Source organism: Anomaloglossus baeobatrachus, chromosome 6 (genome assembly GCF_048569485.1).
Source record: "Anomaloglossus baeobatrachus isolate aAnoBae1 chromosome 6, aAnoBae1.hap1, whole genome shotgun sequence".
Classification (NCBI taxonomy): Eukaryota; Metazoa; Chordata; class Amphibia; order Anura; family Aromobatidae; genus Anomaloglossus; species Anomaloglossus baeobatrachus.
In genome coordinates, this window is record NC_134358.1 from 467,961,463 (window position 1) to 467,983,911 (window position 22,449).

At 44.7% G+C, this 22,449-nt stretch overlaps 1 protein-coding gene across 2 annotated transcripts in view; it reads right to left on the reverse strand.

Annotated features, from left to right (window-relative positions):
* Positions 1–2,805: 2,805 nt before the first annotated feature.
* WIPF3 (WAS/WASL interacting protein family member 3) overlaps positions 2,806–22,449 on the reverse strand; it is a 112,454-nt gene continuing 92,810 nt past the window's right edge. For both annotated transcript variants that reach the window (XM_075315317.1, XM_075315316.1), the window contains exons 5-8: positions 21,617–22,348; positions 14,055–14,213; positions 12,454–12,555; positions 2,806–8,634 (exon numbers count right to left, since the gene is read on the reverse strand). In XM_075315317.1, coding sequence (XP_075171432.1) covers positions 8,594–8,634; positions 12,454–12,555; positions 14,055–14,213; positions 21,617–22,348 — 1,034 coding nt within the window. In that variant the 3' untranslated portion in view covers positions 2,806–8,593. The remainder of the gene's footprint in view (positions 8,635–12,453; positions 12,556–14,054; positions 14,214–21,616; positions 22,349–22,449) is intronic.

The window sequence follows — 22,449 nt, forward strand, 5'->3', positions numbered from 1 at the left end:
CAACAGGGGCACGGGCCCGCATGAAGCAGCCTGAGGGGCTGCATGCGGCCTGTGGGCCGCGTGTTTGAGACCTCTGGTGTACAGTATACAGTACATATGTACAGAAAGTTACCTCCAGTGCGGGTCAGAGCATGGTGAAAAGATGGAACCAGACGTGTGCCTGGTGAATATTTGTTCTTATTGCAAAGCATTGCTCTTAAACCAAGTTAAAAATTTGTAAAAAGCTTTGCTTGTCTTGCAAAACACTTTCAAACCAAGTTACTCTTAATCCAAGGTTCCACTTTACTTCATTTCTTTTACATGGTACTTTGTTGATTAGTAGAAACCTACTATTACTTGTTTTAATTTCTAAGTCGATGGAGCTGTGTGATGGCTTATATTTTCTGGGGTGAGATGTTATTGATACCATTTTGGGATAGATGATGTTTTGATTGCTTGTTACAGTATTTTTTGTGATATTGCAGCAACCCCCAAAAAACCTTAATTTTGTCATTCTTCAATTATTTTTCAATAGCTGTAGAAAAAGACCGCACATCCAAAAATCACACTTTGATCTAATGCCATGAGGAAAAAATTAAATACCTGAACATGAGGTTCTTGGTTAAACATTTTGATCAGACTGTATGAAGCCCTCTGCCACGTCACGGTGAACCTTTGCGTGGGTCCCTAAATTATATGATGCCTTAAATGACACTAGATCATAGTATGAGTTTTGAATATGCAGTTTCATGTCTAATTCTCCAGTTATGCTTGAACTATTTTTGTTTACAGTGTTTACCAAATGGGTTAATTTTTATATTTTGATAGACTGGACATTTCTGAGCGTGGCGATACCACATGTGTATTATTTATTACCTTTATTTTTAATAGGGCAAAAGGGGGTGATTTGAACTTTTTTCTTTTTCAAAATTTTCAAAACAATTTTTTTTTTTTTTTTTACTTTTTATTGTTCTTAATAGTCTCCTTAAGGGACTTTAGGCTGCAATCATCTGATCACTTGTGCTATATACAGCAATGCCATTGCTGCATATAGTGAAAATCACAGTCTCCTTTGAAACCCGGCCACAGATAGGATTTTAGTATGGGCTTAGCATGCCCTGTCCCTGATCTGCCCACTTTGTCAGAGCTGGGCGAAAATCGTGGGAAACCACCAAAAGTTTCAAAATTTTAGCACTACCTCACAATGCGCAAAATTTTAGCAACTTTTTTTTAGAACAGTATTCTGCTGTAAACCTTTAATGATTTGGGGACAAAGTATTTTAGAACGTTGCACAGTTAGGCTATGTGCGGACGTTGCGTCGGAGTACCTGCAGTTTATTCTGCACGTTTTCCTTCCCTTGGTTTTTGACCAAATGGCTTTTGACAATTTTTAGCGCTAAAAACGCATGCGTTTTTACCGCGTTTTTAGCGCTTTTTACCTGCATTTCTGCAGATGCGTTTTTTAGATCAAGACACTGAGAAATAAAGTTAAATTAGTCAAAAAGAATGAAAAAAGAGAAAAAAAGTATAAAATTTACTTTTAATAAAACTATATGGGAAATTATCAATTTTAATGAAAAAATAGTGGTTATGCACATTTTATCAGAAAAATAGGTGAAGTTTCAAATTTTTTAACATTTAAATTTTCGGTTATTGTGTGTGTGTAAAGGAACATTAGAACCCATTAATTTTTGTCCAGAAAAGCATGCGTTTTTGGAGCCAAAAATGCAGTGGAAAAGCAGGTAAAAAGCATGAAAAACGCAGGAATTGTGATTTTGGTTGCGTTTTGCCATTTCTCATTGACTCCAATGTTAAGGAAACGCTGCAGAAATGGCAAAAACAACTGACATGCTGCTTCTTTTTCAGCATGGTTTTTGACCACAAATATGCAAATTAAACGCTGCTGAAAAAAAAGCAAAGTGCAGACAGGATTTCTGCTTTTCCCATAGACTTTACTGGCAATCAAAAACGCATGCGTTTTAGCGCAAAAACGCTGCTGCCAAAAACGCTGCAGAAACGCGGAAAAAAACGCAACGTGCGAACATAGCCTTACTGCAGCACCAGCAGTCATACTTCAAATAGGGTTCAGCTTTCAAGAGGAAAATCCGCTTGTTCAACACCATCGTAGTAAGAATGTGAGATGATCAGATGGCATTGTACTTTCCATGCTAAAAGAAAAATGTATGAAGCCAAGCATCATTAATTTTCCAAATACAGTAACGTTAAATATATTTGTAGTTTTTTTCTCCTGGATTGTGGATTAGACTGTGGCTCTTTAATGAAGCCTTAATCACACTATTCAAAAACTCTCAACACCTACAATGTGTTCTTCCATGTTGGCACCAACATTTCCAAACAACACAGGAACTCTCTTGGATTCTGATGTTTTGTACTCGTTGCAATTTCTGCCCAACTGAAGTGACTAAAGAGACGTAAGAAGGTTAAAGCGGTTGATCACTACCTAGATATTGATGGCCTATCGTATACCACATAGTGTCCAAGCCCATTATACGGGTTACCAATGGCTGGAGCTGAAAACTGCTGATTGATGGGGGTGCTGGCTGTCGGACCCTCACGATCTCTACCCTAAAGGATAAGCTGTTAATATATAAGTAATGGACAACTACTAATCTGAAAATGTCCCAAATTTTGTCCTGTCTAATTTGTAATAAGTTACTAACTTCATGGTCACATCAGTGAAAAATACTACAAAAAATATATATATTTTCCCCACTGAGCCTTCATCTTTTATTTCTGGCAGATATTTGTCCATCAAATAATTTGTTCAGCAAATGACAGATAAATGATACAGCACACAACAGTACATTGATCTGAAGTGTTAGAATTTATTTTTCAAAATTATAGTTACATACAGATTTGACAATGGAAATAAAGATTTTTAGAAAACAATATACAAAACCATACACAATTCGTAATCCGATTCCGGGTTTTGCCAAAACACTTAAATGTGTTTGTGTTTTTATCCATCAGATATCATCTAAGAAAAAAAAATACTTTTTAACAAATAGGTTCAGTAACTAAAACAAAGATCTAGCATTGCTTAAGTTGCATTTCCACCTGCCGACCACAACTGATAAATGATTGTTCGGCCGTTTAGTGGCCTGGTTAGCCAGGCTGAACGATCTCATGGTTACATAGGACGATGTGCTGCTGAAATCGTGGATTTTAATGCCAGCATTAATGTTCCAATCACGTGACAAACTAACATTTTACTGTTCAGCGGATGATTGCCTGTTTACATACGTTCCTGCATGTTTACACAAGCCGATAAGTGCTGGACACTCCTCGATTATTGGCTCCTACAAATAGGCTTTTACATTGATATTTTCACATGATAGAAGATGAACTAAAAACAAGGATGTGTGCCAGAATTTCTCATACTTTGACTTAAGAGTTTAGATTTATCTTCATCAAACCCTTAGCCACTCTCTAGATCTGGGATTCCTCAACCTGTGGCTTGCGGGCCCATGATGCGTGGCTCGTGGCTGTCTGCCAGCTTGGTGCATTAGCACCAGGTCTAGTAAACAGCTAGGAGGAGCAGATCTGTATACACATTCTGACCCTGGGTTTAAAATGAAATTAAATGAGTTCTGAGCCGGACATAGGATGATAATGCCAGAAAGATTGAGGCTGTATATGATAGTGTATTGGGAGTGCTTGATATGACAATACCCAATAGGGTTAAGGTAGGAACCTCTTTGTGCAAGTATACTGCCTTTGTTACTTCTGTGACAAAGGTTTACCTCTCATTAAACTTATAATGGGGGCTCTTGGTGCTGGGTGTCACTACGAGGGGGGAGGTAGGGTGGGGCTCTGTGAGTGGCTGGCAACCCTCACTCTGAGCTCTCAAGGTAAGAAAGGTTGGGGACCACTGCTTTAGACAAAGATGGCAGAGATGGATACGTCTGATTTAGTAGCTTTCATACTGGTGTCACCTTGTTTTTCCCTCGTATCTTTGTTCAACAGAGAAAGGGAAGTACGTGGCTGCCAGACCCCCTGGTGTTGATTTATCTCACATAACATAAGTATCAGTTATGTTAAAATTAGACATTCCTGATCCGTCTTTCCCCTGACATTTGTTATTGGTGAAGTGGACACCACTGTAAACATCAATTGGTTGGCCAATCCTATCAAAATCGATGGACTTAGCTGACATACATCAGCTACCTTGAAGGAAATCTGTCCAGAGGTTTACTCTACCGTTCATAGCATTATGTAGTGACAGAAGACCCTGATTCCAGCGCTATATTACTTACTTTTACCCTAGCCCACCATTTTCATGACATCACCAGTTATCTGCTACAGCCCTGAAGTCCTCTCTTATATTCTTATAGTGCCAGGTCTTCAGTGTCCATGAGAGGTGGCTCCCCGCCCCACCTGCCACTGACCAATATCTACCTCTAAGTATAGTGAGAAAGTGGACCATCATGAATAGTAGGATTTCAGCAAAGAAACAAAAAAGATTGGGCATGATAGAAAATTTCTTACTGCTATGCTTACATCATGTTTCAGCCTTTGCTTCATGAATATGTTGGGCACACCTATAGGGTTGCCTATAACTATGTATATTTTACTGTATATCTATGTTTGTATGAAATAGCATAGCCCACTATTCCTCTAGATCTTTAGGGTAGATTGAGTTTTATGGATGCCTCCTAACCTACATACTAAGGGCCCAATTCATCATCACATTTCCAACAGTTTTTGGCATGAATACCTCTCAATTAATGACTTTTGATTTTCAACAAATTAATCAAACCATTTGCACCTTTTCCAAGTTTTATTTTTTGGTGGTGTTAGTGTTCTAATTTAGATGTCAAGGTGGCTTTTCCAGATGTTTTAGACAGATTCATGAAATGTGACTTTTTTAAAGTCACAAATGTTACGCTGGTGGGTTTGCAACCACTGTGCCAAGGGCCAGACTTACCCTGCAGGAGTGTGACTATTAAACTATCGGGTTTTCACTAGAGCCTCTGATGGTGAGGATAGGCAGGGCCGCAGGTAGTCGCCAGGCACCACTTGCAGGATAGTCCTGGGACTGCAGCAGCTGACCGACGGTTCAAGGCAGGTGTACCAGGTACAGAGGGCACAAACGTAGTCACAGTCCAAGGGCAGAGCCGACAGCACAGAATCAAAGATGTAGCTGGGGTCAGGAATGGAGAGATCAGACAGGACGGGTAAACAAACCGGGTCATACACAGGAGAATATGTAAATGCAGGATGCATGTAAAGAACAGGATGCTAGAAGATGAACAGCTACTGTAGGAACCAATGTGTGGTCTATTTCAGGTAGTTAATCCCACCATTCTGACCAAACTGGTACAGGATTTGCCAGGGAACCTATTCTCTGCAGGACACAGCAGGGTTAAATTGCTACAGGGTCAAGCTGTTCCTCCCTATAGCCAGGTGGAGCTCACAAATAGCAGGAGGATGCAGCAGAGCTGGAAAGGCTACAGGAGGTAGTTTAGCGAGATAAACTGAGGCTGGGAAGAGCAGAGCGGTGACCACAGTGAGTAGGGCAGTGCTTACCAGTTGCACAAGCCACAGGTGTGACAACAAAATTTGGCGCAAATCTATTTGTTTTCTGCTAGTGATTTTATTTGTTGCATTTTGTTTGTAACAACAAAATATGTGACTTTTTCCACTATAGAGTTGCAAATAATGTTGACAGTTTTGAGTTTTATGCAAAATTCATGAATTGCATCACCATTTTGATAAATTTGATGCAAAAGAAATCAGTAAAAACCACAAATTAAAAAAGAAAATTACTTAAAAAAAAACAAAAACCGGCAAATGCTGTATCCAGATGATCACACGTGATTTTTTGCTACAATCATAATATTTCATTGATAAATTTGATTATAGACCCAAATCTACAGCAATAAATAAACATTATTTGTGTGGGAAAATGATCATATCGTCAAAAATGTCCTCCACTCAGATGAGGTCCTCGTTACTGTCACCATCATAACAGGGTTTTCTAAAATAATAATTGTGGTTCAGGTCAATTTACTTGAAATGGGGTGACCTACGGCACCCAACACAACTATGTACAGGCGCTTTTTGTATAGTTACAGTATTGGAAAGGTAGGCAGAGAATTTTGTTTCTACTTTTTAGAGACAAAATTGGTTTTTAAACTCAGTTTACTTCTTGGTCTATTTTTTGTTAGGTTTTGCTATTTGATTCTTACACTTCCTAGATTTTATGTGGTAAGTTCTCCCTGATATAACAGATAAATATAATAGGGCGATAATGATATAATACAGAAAAAGACAGCAAACACAGGATATCCACTAACATTACCTGGGGCAGCCTCTGCTCTTCACCGGTCTGACTCAAAGAGAACGAATGTAATAATTGTACATACACTGTGTTCCAAATTATTATGCAAAAAGGGTTTAGGAGTGATAAGGTTAGAAATGTTTTGTTTGTCATTTAAAATCATTGATGGTGAGGTGTGTCAGGGCTCTCTATATCACTGAAAGCAATTGCAGATACCTGTGCACATTAGTTTGGCAGGTGTGTCCAAATAAAGGCAAGACTACTTAAGAAGGATGTTCCACATTATTAAGCAGGCTACATTTTTTGCCAAAATGGGAAAGAAAAAGGATGTGTCGACTGCTAAGAAGCAACAAATTGTGGAGTATTTAGGTGAAGGCATGACTACAATCAACATTGCCAAGACACTTCATCGTGATCATCGCACAATCAAGAAGTATGTAGCTGATTCCCAGCACACGCGTGTGCGTGCTGATAAGGAGAAATTGAGGACTCTTTCCAACAGGCAATTGTGTCAGGTTAAAAGAGCAGCTGCTAAAATGCCTTGTCATAGCAGCAGAGAAGTTTTTGAAGCTGCTGGTGCCTCCAACGTCGCCCGAACAACAAGATGCAGGGTCCTTCAGAGGTTTGCAGCTGTGCGTAAGCCATCCTGTCGACCACCTCTATCCACTGCACACAAGGAGAAACGGCTCCAGTGTGCCAAATGATACATGAAGACTGACTTCCAAACTGTTTTGTTCACCGATGAGAGCCGTGCAACGTTCGATGGTCCAGATGGATGGAGTGGAGGATGGCTGGTTGATGGACACCCCATGAAAACACGGCTAAGGCGCCAACAAGGAGGAGGTGGAGTAATGTTTTGGACTGGAATCATGGGGAGAGATATTGTCGGCCCCTTTAGGATCCCTGAAGGGGTAAAGATGAACTCCATAATCTACATGGAGTTTCTAAAACAGCACTTTCTGCCATGGTTCAGGAGCAAGAACCGTGCATTCAGCAGCAAGATCATTTTCATGTATGATAATGCACATTCTCATGCTTCAAATAACACATCTGCATCTCTAGCTGCTATGGGCATAAAAGAGGACAAACTTATGGTGTGGCCACCATCTTCCCCTGACCTCTACCCCATTGAGAACCTCTAGAGCATCATCAAAAGGAGTGTCTATGATGGCGGGAGGCAGTTCACATCTAAGCAACAGCTCTGGGAGGGTATTCTGTCCACATGCAAAACAATTGAAGCAAAAACCATCCAAAAACTGACAAATTCCATGGACGAGAGAGTTTAGAAGCTTCTTTCGAACAAGGGGTTCTATGTGCAAATGTAACATCACCTAGAATTAAGTTTTGACTTGAAAACTGTTTGATTTCATTTTGTGATAAGCGGATAATGCTTAGAATTTCACAACTGACCATTTTGTTTTTCAAAATAAAATTAAAAGGTTGAAAACTCTGCTGTGCATAATAATTTGGAACATGAATGTTGAGTGCATTTTGAGTGTTTGTTATTTTTAAAAATATACTGTTTTCATAGGCAGTTTGATCAAAAACATTTCAATTATACTCGAATAGTAGATGACTGGAAAATAATGACTGCAATTCATAAAGTTAATTTAGGAAAATATGAAAAAATATTTTTTGCATAATAATTTGGAACACAGTGTAGAAGAAAAGGCCCCGATTAATCATGACTGGTGTTTTTCACCTCTGTCTTGATAAGGGGGTGTGATGGAGTGCAAGGACCCTGATTCACTAAGAGGAGAATGTGACTTACTGAATCAGTTGAGGCATGAAGTGGCATGTGCCTCACCATAATCCAGTCAGGGACTAGAGTAAGATTTGTGGCATAGTGAATGCCGCCGCTCATCGTGACATCCCACCGTGCCCTTGTACAAGGCCCCACTCATTTTATCAGAGCTGAGTGAAACAAGTGAGAAAATGCCAAATGCCGCAAAATATTTGCAAATTTTAAAAGCAATTTACAATGAAACATTGTGATGAATCGGGCTGAAAGTGTTCAGTTAAACTATTAATAAGGCACTCGTCTCAGCATTAACACTCGCTGAACAGGTAAAGCTCTGGAATAAGTGACATTCAGGGGATATATACGATATAGACAGCACCACAGTGATGTTGATGTCCCATTCAAAAGGACACATTTTCGTCCAGTCTATACAGATTTCTTGATTGTAGCTTTGGAAAATCCATAAATATTGTATACGCTGTGCTTTATGTACATTTATATCATTTGCTTATAGGAAAGCTTCAATCTTCAGCAAGTCTCTTTGTGCTTCAGTTGTAATGAAGATTTTCTCATCTCATCTGTGGCCACTGAGGCATCGGTCTTGAGGGAACTGGCAAGATATAAAGTGAATATTAAAACTTAAAGGGTTTTCATAAGATTAAGGTGAAGTTGATTATGAGTAGAACTGCACAATAAACATGTTGTACTAAAGCGTAACAAGTGGTGTTTACATTTTTTAAGTGTGCATCCAATTCTACAGGAAAATGACTGCTTTATAGAAGTGTGTGTCAGTACTTGTTTTCCTGAATCACTTCCATTATTCAGCCCTGATATTGACCTATTCTCGAGGAGCACATAACTGATCCTCTCCTCTTCTAAAGCTACTCACTACGCTTCAGGGTTTAGATATCATCAACATCCGAACAAAGAAATGGGGCTGTGGTAGTGACACACTATGTGGGTCCAGGCACACAAAAGATTAACGAAAAGGGACTATAAAGGATAATAGGTAGTGACTAGAAGAAGTAGTAGCCCATGTGAAACGCACGTAGGGGTCTTGGAGAGTCACAGCCTCGCAGATCTCAGGGTATTATGGGTGAGTGTTTATAATTCTCTGTGAGCCCAGCATTTCAGCTGCTCTTTGGCACATGCACTTTATATTCTGCTATTGTGGCTGGGCTTCCAACTGGGTACTTCCTTCTGCTATTATGCACATGCACTTTACACCCACCCCACATGGACAGTGATCTGCAATGCTGTGATCTCCTCACTTGCTATCCTTATCGTGCACCTTGATGTTGTATTGTATTGTTAGTTTGTTTTAATATATGTCTAATAAATTAATTGATTATATTCATAATGGTGGATATATGACTCTATATGACTATCTATTGGTTGGTATTGCTTCAGGGTGTAGGAAGCAGCAATTGCATTGAGGAGGCAATGATGGAAGGGAGACCCACTCCTTCATAGTCAGTGTACATGCACAGAGCCACAGTTAGGGTATGTGCACGCTGTGTCCTGGATGCAGTGTGTCCTCTCTGGCAGGGCCGCGAGTGTTCCCCACAGGAGACCATAGCTGCCCGCTCCCACAATGAATATTCGGGCAGCTGCAGATTTTTATTTTGTTCTCTCTGCGGAGAACACTCGCGGCTCCACAGCATACATTGATATGCTGCGGCTTGAGAAACTGCACTGCTTGTCCATTTAAGCTATGGGAAAAACAAGCACAGTGAGCATGGGATTTCTATAAATCCTATCCAATGTGCTTGTACTGCAGAATGCAGCGTTTTGGATGTAGTGAAAACACACTCCATCCAAAACGCTGTGAATACGGATCACAGGCACGAACCCTTAGGGGTACTTTGCACGCTGCGACATCGCAAGCTGATGCTGCGATGCCGAGCGCGATAGTACCCGCCCCCGTCGCAGCTGCGATATCATTGTGATAGCTGCCGTAGCGAATATTATCGCTACGGCTGCTTCACATGCACTCACCTGCCCTGCAACGTCGCTCTGGCCGGCGAACCGCCTCTTTATTAAGGGGGCGGGTCATTCGGCATCACATGGCAGGTGGCCAATAGGAGTGGAGGGGCGGAGATGAGCGGGATGTAAACATCCCGCCCACCTCCTTCCTTCCGCATAGCCGACGGGAGCCGCGGTGATGCAGGTAGGAGATGTTCCTCGCTCCTGCGACTTCACACACAGCGATGTGTGCTGCCGCAGGAGCGAGGAACAACATCGGGCCGTCGCGTCACTGTAATTACGGAATTCGCCAACGCTACACCGATGATACGATTACGACGCTTTTGCGCTCAATCGTATCATCTAGGATTTACACACTACGATGTCGAGAGCGACGCAGGAAGTGCGTCACTTTCGACATGACCCCACCGACATCGCACCTGCGATGTCGTAGTGTGCAAAGCCCACCTTAGTGTCAGGCAGCGCCATTCTGACCAAGTGAGCACTGTTAATTATAGTCAGGGAACTGCTTAGTATGCAAGGTGAGGGAGTGTAAAGGTGCATTGAGGCTATGACCGCACTTTGCGTTGCCCTACATGTCAAACAGAATGAAAATAGAAAAAAAAAAACAATACATTTATAATTTGTGAATTAATAAAGAAAAAAGTTATATTTCATGAAATTATAGCGGTTTTATGATATTTAATGCTAAAATAGCAATAAAATGATAATTTTCTTTAATTTAATTGTCGGATTATGTGTGTGTGTAAAGGGACATATTATTCCATTATTTTAATGTCAGAAAAGCATGCGTTTTTGAAGTCCAAAACGCATGTTTTCTGCACCTAAAAAGCAGGTAAAACGCAGGAAATTTGAAGTTTCTTGGTTTTTGCCATTTCTCATTGACTTCAATGTTAGCAAAACGCACCCAAAATTGCAAAAACAATTGACATGCTGCTTCTTTGAACGCATGTTTTTTGCCACAAAATATGCAAATGAAATGCAGCATTTTAAAACGCAAAGTGTGGTCTAGAAATCAACCTTTTCCATAGACTATTATGGAAAAGCAAAACGCATGCCTTTTGGCATGAAAACGCTGCAGCTCAAAACGCTGGAGAAACACAGGTAAAAACGCAAAGTGTGGTCATACCCTGAGTGTGCTCTGAAACCCTTTTGTTTGCATATGGGATAAAGCGAGTTTTAAAGCGAACCTGTCATGTAAAAAAGATTCTATCACCCTGCAAATATGGGATTAATCTGCAAGTTACTAGCCTTCTGACACTGTGCAGCTGCCGCAGTGAGGTCCCCAATACTGGGAGGAAATGTACTTTATTGCTCATGGCAATTGCTTTGCTTCAGTACAGAGCCGGTTGTCAGTCAGTGCTTGGTGGGGTTACAGCCGCCGCTCACTGTGTACTGAGCAGTGACTGAAGACGCGCTGGCCGCACCCCTATGACTGAAAGCCTGAGGCTGCCGGGAGGAATAAAGTTTGTTTGCTCCCAGAAACAGGGCTCAGTGGGCCAGTCGCACAGTCAGAACTATGTTAATGTGCAGATTAACCCCATATGCTTATATGATTTTTATAGGGATTATGGCCCCAATATAACTAATTATTTTAATTTTTAATTTTCATTTACGGAGTGACAGATTCCCTTTAAAGGAAATCTGTCAGGTATCTTGTGTTACCTCATTTGAGAGCAGCATAATGTGGAAAGAGTTCCTGAATCCAAAGATGTATCACTTAGTTTACTTGGTGCAGTGGTTCTGACACAATCAATGTTTAGCAATGCAGCAGAGCTCAGAAAGCTGTCCCCGCCCACACCAGGTTCTGTCTATAGACAGTGAGAAGCTGCTAATCCTAGCAGGGGCGTCTCGAACAAGTGGCTGTGTGCCTGACTGTCACACCAATGATACTGCTGCTTAAACAAACAGCAAGTAAACAACAACACACTTTGTGATAAGAGACACATGGCTGAATTCTATGTATTAACCCCTACAGCATGCTGTCTTCAGATTACATAACAAAAACCTTCTGCCAGATTCCCTTTAAAACTAATAAAAACAATGTTTAAAAAGGCTTGGGGGTCCCCAAGTGTGACAGGTTTCTATTAAAATATATGGTGACCAAACTAGAGCAAAGCAACATCACAATATTGCACTATTCGTTCAAGTAAAATAATGGACCTAAATGTGATCTAAGCGCAGTTAGTATCCGCTGTGTAATGAATCCATCCTCTGCATGAAGTATATTATTCCTGAAACTTAAAAACTGAATTTAATAATAAAGGTATCAATGGGGTCTTATAAGAGGGTGCACATAAGCTTAACTTCAGATACGAAATGCAAGATGAAGTTTCATTTTCTTTACCCCCAAACTAGAAATAGATGTGCACTGGGTTCACAAGAAGGAAGACACAAATCATTTCCTGTATTCTTCAGAGTATATTTGCAGTGAAGGACGTACCATAAGGGGTTTTGCTGGGGTAAACCCTTTCAAACTGTTCATACACTTCTGGTGGAGGCAAGTCCTCCACTGAATGAAAGGTAAACTTAGATTCAAAGTCATCTGTAAAAAAGACAAGACGAGTAAGATTTTGCAGAAAATAGTCTTCTATATTAATTATGTTAAGTCACTACTGACCTAACTATGACGAGATCTCTTTTTTTCAAAGGCCTTGTTTTTTATTTTAAATTAACTCAGCCTCAGCGATGGCAACAACATCAAATATGAATTCTGTATATTCACAAAAATATTTTAGCATATTTACAATTTTGAAACAATAAACATGTATTTCAGAAAGAATTACAATATCATATTAAAAAAACCCCACATTGTACCCTTCTTTTTATATAAGAATCAATGTCAATTTGACTTTAACTTGGCAGCAGACCCCACAAGGGCTCTCAATCCAAGCACTCTCAAGCAATCTCCCACCTCCAATATTTAACAATCCCATTCAATCAGGTAAATGTTTGCACAGGTGTGTCACACTTTGACAGACAAGTCCTGTAGTTTCCGGCAGTAGAAGGTCACAGCATTTAGCTACACAAGCTGCCCTCTGACTTTGCCTTTTTCCCTGCTTGGCATTTATCCTTTTCTCTTTAGGACCCTGCAGATTTCCTCACCTTTTGTAGCAGTTAATCTTCAGTACTTCCCTTTGTGTCTTTAAATACCCTCATTCCCCCTTACTCTTTGCTGGTTATAGGTCTATACCCTTAACAAGTCTTAAGTGCAAGCAGTCAGCTTGTATTCATCTGGAGAAACGTTGTTGTTGCAGTTCTTCTCACTGAGTCATCTGGAGATGTTATTTGTTTACTTTCCCCTGTGTGTATTCCCTGTGTGTTCTATCAGAGCTTAGTGGGGTTGACTAAGCGCTCATTCCATCTGCTCCGTACTTGAAGCCTATTTCAGGGTCAGCCAGGGTCAGGTATCTGGCTTGGTGCATAGGTGCGGAACCTATCTAGGGTGGTGAGGGAAGCAAGGGGTCAGCGGTAGGTTTGGTCAGGGTTCACCATCTCCCCCTTCCCTAGACACAGGGCTTCCCCTCCTTTTCACCATTGGCTTGGTACTTCCCCATATCCAGGCATCATATAAAGGCAATGATTCTATCTTCTAAGGGATCCAACCGAGAAACAGAGGTCTCTGGTGTTTTTATTCAAGCCAATCATAGCTAAGACGAGGTTCCTTCACTGCTCTTGTCTGTGTGGATGAGCTGCGGTACCAGGCACAGCTGCGCAGTACTGAACAGCCCCTTCTTTATCCTAAGAAGAAGCTCCTACTCATCCTAAGGGTAGAGCATCAATCTCAGATTCAGCAAAAGCCCTTTAATCTGTGGGAAACTCACAGGGCATGTTGCTCTTGAAGACCAGATAAAAACATGAAAATGAGCCAGCTAAGCCATGTAAGTGCCATTATAAAAACAACTCACCAAGAAAATATTTAGACAATTGGATCTAATTGTTTTTTTCGGGGTTTTTTAAATAACCAACAACAACCTCTGTACACAAAACAGTTTTGTGTCTGGCATAAACATTTTACATAAAGAATACATGTGAAAACATTACCAAAAGAGTGCACATTTCCAGGACTAGCAGGGCGGTATCCCGGCTGTGCTGGGCTTCTGGTTGGAGCCTGATGATTGCCCTGCTGCCTGCTAGAAAGCTCAGTAGATGGTGATCGCGCAGGAGGCGGTGGTGGAGGAGCCAATCGGCCAACACTGTTCCCTGAGTAAAAAATGAAAATCTCCATTAAGATGCAGTTTACATTTTCATATCTAGTTTTCTTTAATTAAAATAATTTTCATTGTAAGAATTCTTGAATGTCTAAATGTTTAACCAGAGGTTTTACAGCATGTCTCCCAGGGTACTGATACTGTAACTATCCTTTACTTTTAATAGGTGCAACATAGTGTATGATCATGGGGGTCCCTGACTTAGAAACATTTAGAAACACTGTACAAATGGGCAAAAAAGATATACAGTGGAACCTTGGTTAACGAGTACAATCCGTTCTGGGACTGTGCTTGTTAACCAAGTTACTCGTTCAGCAAAGCAAGATTTCACATAGAAAATAATGCAAGCTCAGAAAATTCGTTCCACAACTTGTTATATGTCCCATCCTGGTCCCCTGTTGTGCCATTCCACACATGCACAAACACACACAAACTCACACAAACACACACAAACAAACACACACAAACTCAAGCACACATTATGCTCACCTTACCTTCCGTTCCATCGCCGGCCTGCTGGGACTTGCTGTTCGCTGGCACGGGCTGTGTATCAGGTAACCATGACGACGAGGGAGGAACATCCGCACCCAGAGCGCTGAAGTCAAAGGCAGGAGCTGATTGCCTCTGATTGGTCAGCACGCTGCCTTTGAGTAGCGTCTGACAGTGAAAGTTCCTGCCTCATCGCCGATGGTTACCGATACACAGCCTGGAGCGGCGAACTACAGGACCCAGGAGGCCGGCGATGGAACGGAAGGTACACATATTATGCTCACCTTACCTTCCATTCCGTCGCCGGCCTCCTGGATCTTTTAGTTCGCTGCGAGGATTCGTCGCTCGTCACGATGCACTGGCGAACTACAAGAACCATGAGGCTGGCGATGGAACAGAAGGTAAGGTGAGCATAATACTGTATGTGTGTGCGTGCGTGTTTGTTTGTGTGTGTTTTGTGCGTGTTTGTGTGTGTTTGTGTGGACTGCAAGAGCGGGTCAGATTGTGGTGGATGTACGGAACCGGAAGTGTGTGCGATGAGTATTTTGCTCGTACAGCAAAGCTTTCTCGTAAACAGAGTTACAAATGTAAAGAAAGCTTTGCTTGTTAAGCGAAATTTTCGTTAACTGGGTTACTCGTTAAGCGAGGTTCCACTGTATCACGTTTTGCAAACATTATAGAAGAATACACAGCACATTTTACCATTCCCTGTAAAGACGACTTAAGACATTGTAGACTCAAGTGATATGGAAAAAAGCATCATTTATAAATTAGGGATATTTATGATAAAGGAATAATAATGATAGCCGATAAATGAAATCAACAAAGAAGGGAATTTTGTTTACTTACCGTAAATTCCTTTTCTTCTAGCTCTAATTGGGAGACCCAGACAATTGGTGTATAGCTACTGCCTCCGGAGGCCACACAAAGTATTACACTTAAAAGTGTAAGGCCCCTCCCCTACTGCCTATACACCCCCCGTGGGATCACGGGCTCCTCAGTTTTAGTGCAAAAGCAAGAAGGAGGAAAGCCAATAAACTGGTTTAAACAAATTCAATCCGAAGGAATATCGGAGAACTGAAACCATTCAACATGAACAACATGTGTATACAAAAAAACAGGGGTGGGTGCTGGGTCTCCCAATTAGAGCTAGAAGAAAAGGAATTTACGGTAAGTAAACAAAATTCCCTTCTTCTTTGTCGCTCTATTGGGAGACCCAGACAATTGGGATGTCCAAAAGCAATCCCTGGGTGGGTAAAATAATACCTCGTGATAGGGCCATAAAAACGGCCCTTCTTTACAGGTGGGCAATTGCCGCCTGAAGGACTTGTCTACCTAGGCTGGCGTCCGCCGAAGCATAGGTATGCACCTGATAATGCTTGGAAAAAGTGTGCAGACTCGACCAAGTAGCCGCCTTGCACACTTGCTGAGCCGTAGCCTGGTGCCGTAATGCCCAGGACGCACCCACGGCTCTGGTAGAATGGGCCTTCAGCCCTGAGGGAACCGGAAGCCCCGCAGAACGGTAGGCTTCAAGAATTGGTTCCTTGATCCACCGAGCCAGGGTGGATTTGGAAGCTTGCGATCCTTTACGCTGGCCAGCGACAAGGACAAAGAGTGCATCCGAACGGCGCAGAGGAGCCGTGCGGGAAATGTAGATTCTGAGTGCTCTCACCAGATCCAACAAATGCAAATCCTTTTCACATTGATGAACTGGACGAGGACACAAAGAAGGTAAGGAGATATCCTGATTGAGATGAAAGGGGGATACCACCTTAGGAAGAAACTCCGGAATCGGGCGCAGAACCACCTTGTCCTGGTGAAACACCAGGAAGGGGGATTTGCATGACAGTGCTGCTAGCTCGGACACTCTCCGAAGAGATGTGACCGCTACTAGAAAGGCCACTTTCTGTGAAAGGCGAGAAAGGGAAACATCCCTCAAAGGCTCGAAAGGCGGCTTCTGGAGAGCAATTAGAACCCTGTTCAGATCCCAGGGCTCTAACGGCCGCTTGTAAGGAGGGACGATATGACAAACCCCTTGCAGGAACGTGCGTACCTGAGGGAGTCGTGCTAGGCGCTTCTGAAAAAATACAGATAGCGCAGAGACTTGTCCCTTAAGGGAGCCGAGCGAGAGACCTTTTTCCAACCCGGATTGCAGGAAGGAAAGAAAAGTAGGCAAAGCAAATGGCCAGGGAGAAACTCCCTGAGCAGAGCACCAAGCTAAGAATATCTTCCACGTCCTGTGGTAGATCTTAGCAGAGGTTAGTTTTCTAGCCTGTCTCATGGTGGCAATGACCTCTTGAGATAATCCTGTAGACGCTAGGATCCAGGACTCAATGGCCACACAGTCAGGCTCAGGGCTGCAGAATTCTGATGGAAAAACGGCCCTTGAGACAGCAAGTCTGGTCGGTCTGGTATTGCCCACGGTTGTCCTACCGTGAGATGCCACAGATCCGGGTACCACGACCTCCTTGGCCAGTCTGGGGCGACGAGGATGGCGCGGCGGCAGTCGGACCTGATCTTGCGTAGCACTCTGGGCAACAGCGCCAGAGGTGGGAACACATAAGGCAGCCGGAACTGCGACCAATCTTGGACTAAGGCGTCCGCCGCTAGAGCTTTGAGATCGTGAGACCGTGCCATGAAGGCCGGGACCTTGTTGTTGTGCCGGGACGCCATTAGGTCGACATCCGGCCTCCCCCAGCGGCGACAGATCTCCTGAAACACGTCCGGGTGAAGAGACCATTCCCCTGCGTCCATACCCTGGCGACTGAGGAAGTCTGCTTCCCAGTTTTCTACGCCCGGGATGTGAACTGCGGATATGGTGGATGCTGTGTCTTCCACCCACGTCAGAATTCGCCGGACTTCCTGGAAGGCTTGCCGACTGCGTGTCCCTCCTTGGTGGTTGATGTATGCCACCGCTGTGGAGTTGTCCGACTGAATTCGGATCTGCTTGCCTTCTAGCCACTGCTGGAAGGCTCGTAGGGCAAGATACACTGCTCTGATTTCCAGAACATTGATCTGAAGGGTGGACTCTTGCTGAGTCCACGTACCTTGAGCCCGGTGGTGGAGAAAAACTGCTCCCCACCCTGATAGACTCGCGTCCGTTGTGACCACCGCCCAGGATGGGGGTAGGAAGGATTTTCCTATGGACAGTGAGGAGGGAAGAAGCCACCACTGAAGAGAGTCCTTGGCTGCCTGAGAAAGGGAGACGTTCCTGTCTAGGGACGTCGACTTCCCGTCCCATTGGCGGAGAATGTCCCATTGTAGTGGACGCAGATGAAACTGCGCAAAAGGGACTGCCTCCATTGCTGCAACCATCTTCCCTAAGAAGTGCATGAGGCGTCTCAAGGGGTGCGACTGTCCCTGAAGGAGAGATTGCACCCCTGTCTGTAGTGAACGCTGTTTGTCCAGCGGAAGCATCACTATCGCTGATAGAGTATGAAACTCCATGCCAAGGTATGTTATCGATTGGGTTGGAGTCAGATTTGACTTTGAAAAGTTGATGATCCACCCGAAACTCTGGAGAGTCTCCAGCGCAACGTTCAGACTGTGTTGGCATGCCTCTTGAGAGGGTGCCTTGACAAGTAGATCGTCCAAGTAAGGGATCACAGAGTGACCCTGAGAGTGCAGGACTGCTACTACTGCTGCCATGACCTTGGTGAAGACCCTTGGGGCTGTCGCCAGACCGAAAGGCAGGGCTACGAACTGAAGGTGCTCGTCTCCTATAACGAAGCGTAGAAAACGCTGGTGCTCTAGAGCAATCGGCACGTGGAGATAAGCATCCTTGATGTCTATTGATGCTAGGAAATCTCCTTGAGACATTGAGGCGATGACGGAGCGGAGGGATTCCATCCGGAACCGCCTGGTTTTCACGTGCTTGTTGAGCAGTTTTAGGTCCAGAACAGGACGGAAAGACCCGTCCTTTTTTGGCACCACAAACAAATTGGAGTAAAAACCCTGACCTTGCTCCTGAAGAGGAACAGGGATCACCACTCCTTCTGCCTTTAAAGAGCACACCGCCTGCAGAAGAGCCATGGCTCGGCCGGGAGGCGGAGAAGTTCTGAAGAATCGAGTTGGAGGACGAGAGCTGAACTCTATCCTGTACCCGTGAGACAGAATGTCTCTCACCCAACGGTCTTTGACATGTGGCAGCCAAATGTCGCCAAAGCGGGAGAGCCTGCCACCGACCGAGGATGCGGAGAGAGGAGACCGAGAGTCATGAGGAAGCCGCCTTGGTAGCGGTTCCTCCAGCTGCTTTCTTTGGGCGTGACTGAGCCCGCCAAGAATCTGAGCTCCTCTGATCCTTTTGAGTCCTTTTGGACGAGGAGAATTGGGACCTGCCCGAGCCTCGAAAGGACCGAAACCTGGACTGTCCCCTCCTCTGTTGGGGTTTATTTGGTCTGGGCTGAGGTAAGGAAGAATCCTTACCCTTGGACTGTTTAATGATTTCATCCAATCTCTCACCAAACAGTCTGTCACCAGAAAATGGTAAACTGGTTAAGCACTTCTTGGAAGCAGAATCTGCCTTCCATTCCCTTAACCACAATGCTCTGCGTAAAACCACGGAGTTGGCGGACGCCACTGCCGTACGGCTTGTAGAGTCCAGGACAGCATTAATAGCGTAAGACGCAAATGCAGACATTTGAGAGGTTAAGGACGCTACTTGCGGAACAGGTGTACGTGTGACAGTGTCAATCTGCGCCAGACCAGCTGAAATAGCTTGGAGTGCCCATACAGCTGCGAATGCGGGAGCAAACGACGCGCCGATAGCTTCATAGATGGATTTCAACCAGAGTTCCATCTGTCTGTCAGTGGCATCTTTAAGTGAAGCCCCATCTTCCACTGCAACTATGGATCTAGCCGCAAGCCTGGAGATTGGGGGATCCACCTTTGGACACTGGGTCCAGCTCTTGACCACGTCCGGGGGAAAGGGATAACGTGTATCCTTAAGACGTTTGGAGAAACGCTTATCTGGATAAGCGTGGTGTTTCTGGACTGACTCTCTAAAGTCAGAGTGGTCCAGAAAAGTACTCAATTTACGCTTGGGATACCTGAAATGGAATTTCTCCTGCTGTGAAGCTGACTCCTCCACTGGAGGAGCTGGGGAAGAAATATCCAACATTTTATTAATGGACGCTATGAGATCATTCACTATTGCGTCCCCATCAGGTGTATCCAGATTGAGAGCGGTCTCAGGATGAGAATCCTGATCAGCTACCTCTGCCTCATCATACAGAGAGTCCTCCTGCTGGGACCCTGACCAGTGTGATGAAGTCGAGGGTCGCTCATAGCGAGCTCGCTTAGGCTGTCTGGGACTGTCGTCCGTGTCAGAGCCATCACACCGGGATGCATGGGACCCCCCCGGAGCACGGATTTGTTCCAAATGGGGGAGGCCAGTGAGCATTGAATCAACAGTGCCCATGGTCTGAGCTACCGGTCTGTACTGCAAAGTCTCAAGGATTTTAGACATAGTCACCGACAGTTTATCAGCAAAAACTGCAAACTCCGTCCCTGTCACCTGGACAGTGTTCACAGGCGGTTCTCCTTGGGCCACTTCTAGCAGAGACCCTGGCTGAGCAAGTGCTACAGGGGCCGAGCATTGCACACAATGGGGGTCAGTGGCACCTGCCGGTAGAACAGCCCCACATGCGGTACAAGTAGCATAGAAAGCCTGTGTCTTGGCCCCCTTGCTTTTTGCGGACGACATGCTGTTGTCTAGCAATCTAGGAGGGTATATAGCCAAGAATAGCGACCGTACAGTGCACTGTATAGCATACAAGCATAAAGTACAAATGAACACTTCGGCACTAATGGGGTCAGCACCCGAGGTGCCTCTTACCGCCCGCTGCCAGCGGGTGTGTGGTCGCCAGAATCCCGTGTCTGGGTCTCCCAGAGCTTGTCTCCCCTCTCCAGTCAGACTGCAAACAGGAATGGCTGCCGGCGTCCTATGAAGAGGGGCGGGCCGTGGGCGTGCCCCAGACAAAGTGCGGGAAACTGGCGTCCCACTGTGCCCAGTGAGGGGGGTGGAGTATGCTAAGCAGACTCCAGCCCTCAGCGCTGACGTTCTGACCAGCGTCCCGCCCTTCCCCTGACTGGCAGGCCTGGGGGCGGGAACGAAACGGAACTAGGCCGCAAAAGCCGGGGACTCGATTTATAAGCGCGGCCGTCATATATGCACGGCCAGCGCGGAAGTCCCCGGCGCACCACAAATCCCAGCCGCGCCGCAGTGTAAAAAACCGCCAGCAGCGGCTGGCGCGGCAGTCCCTAATACATAAACTCACGCAGCAAAGCTGCGGTGAGTAAAGCACAAGCGTGTCGCGCTGCTGTCCCCGGCGCACTAACACACCCAGCAATGCTGCAGTGTGTGTGCGCGATTTGTACGGGGACACAGAGTACCTTAATGTAGCAGGGTCCTGTCCCTGACGATACTCATCTCCACGTCCAGCAGATTCCCAGGGGCTGTGGACGGAGCACGGTCTCCTGTGCTTGGAGACCGATAGGATCCCACTTCACCCAGAGCCCTAAGGGGATGGGGAAGGAAAACAGCATGTGGGCTCCAGCCTCCGTACCCGCAATGGGTACCTCAACCTTAACAAACACCGCCAACAAACGTGGGGTGAGAAGGGAGCATGCTGGGGGCCCTAGTATGGGCCCTCTTTTCTTCCATCCGACAAAGTCAGCAGCTGCTGCTGACTAAACAGTGGAGCTATGCGTGGATGTCTGACCTCCTTCGCACAAAGCATGAAAACTGAGGAGCCCGTGATCCCACGGGGGGTGTATAGGCAGTAGGGGAGGGGCCTTACACTTTTAAGTGTAATACTTTGTGTGGCCTCCGGAGGCAGTAGCTATACACCAATTGTCTGGGTCTCCCAATAGAGCGACAAAGAAATCTTGTTATATAAATCTTACCAGCAGGTTTGTTAGGCCTTCCAAGTCCAGGTGCTGGTGGAACTGCAGGTCGTCCAGAATGCACCTTTGGTGGTTGTGGTGGAATATTACTGTGTTCATTAGTAAAGACAGGTGGAGGCGGCAATGGCTCAGATAATCTGCGCTTGGTAGACGCTGAAAATAGAGGTAGAGGAGGTGGTGGAGGTGGAGGAAGATCCCTGATATCAGGTGGTGGTGGGATGAAATCTTCTAACCGAGATGGCACAGAGGGTAAAGGAGGAGCTGGAAGTCCTGAATGATCCCTGCCATCAGGCACTGAAGGAGAAGGGCTTCTCCTACCAGGATAGCCTGGTGGTAATGTGGGTGGAGGATAAGGAGGAAGTGGTGGTGGAGTAGTCGGAAAAAACTGGGATGTAGGTCTTTGAAGTTTAGTCTTGTCTTGAGAAATCACTGGTGATGGTGGACCAGTTGATCCTGCTGTTGGTTTTGCAGGTCTCTCTTTAAAAGGAGATGGAACAGGTGAAGATGGCAACAGCTGGGGTTTGCTGCTTGGTGGTGGTATTGGAGGAGGTCCTTGTGGTATTGGGGGAGGCACTGGTGGTGAATGGCCAAGGATAGTTGGACGTGGTGGAGGAGGTCTAGCTGCCACTGTGTGTGGTATAGGCCTCGGTTGCTCAATTTTAGTAGGTACTTGATCTGGTAGTCTAGGAACACTTCCTTTCCTTCCTGGAAGCTGTGGCATGTTTTTGTTTCCTGAAAATACAATACAAAAAATGTAAACATCTGAGCTATTCCAGTAAGTAAGTTCCACTTAAGGTCTGTGTACATGAACTGCTTGGTGGCACGATACGACC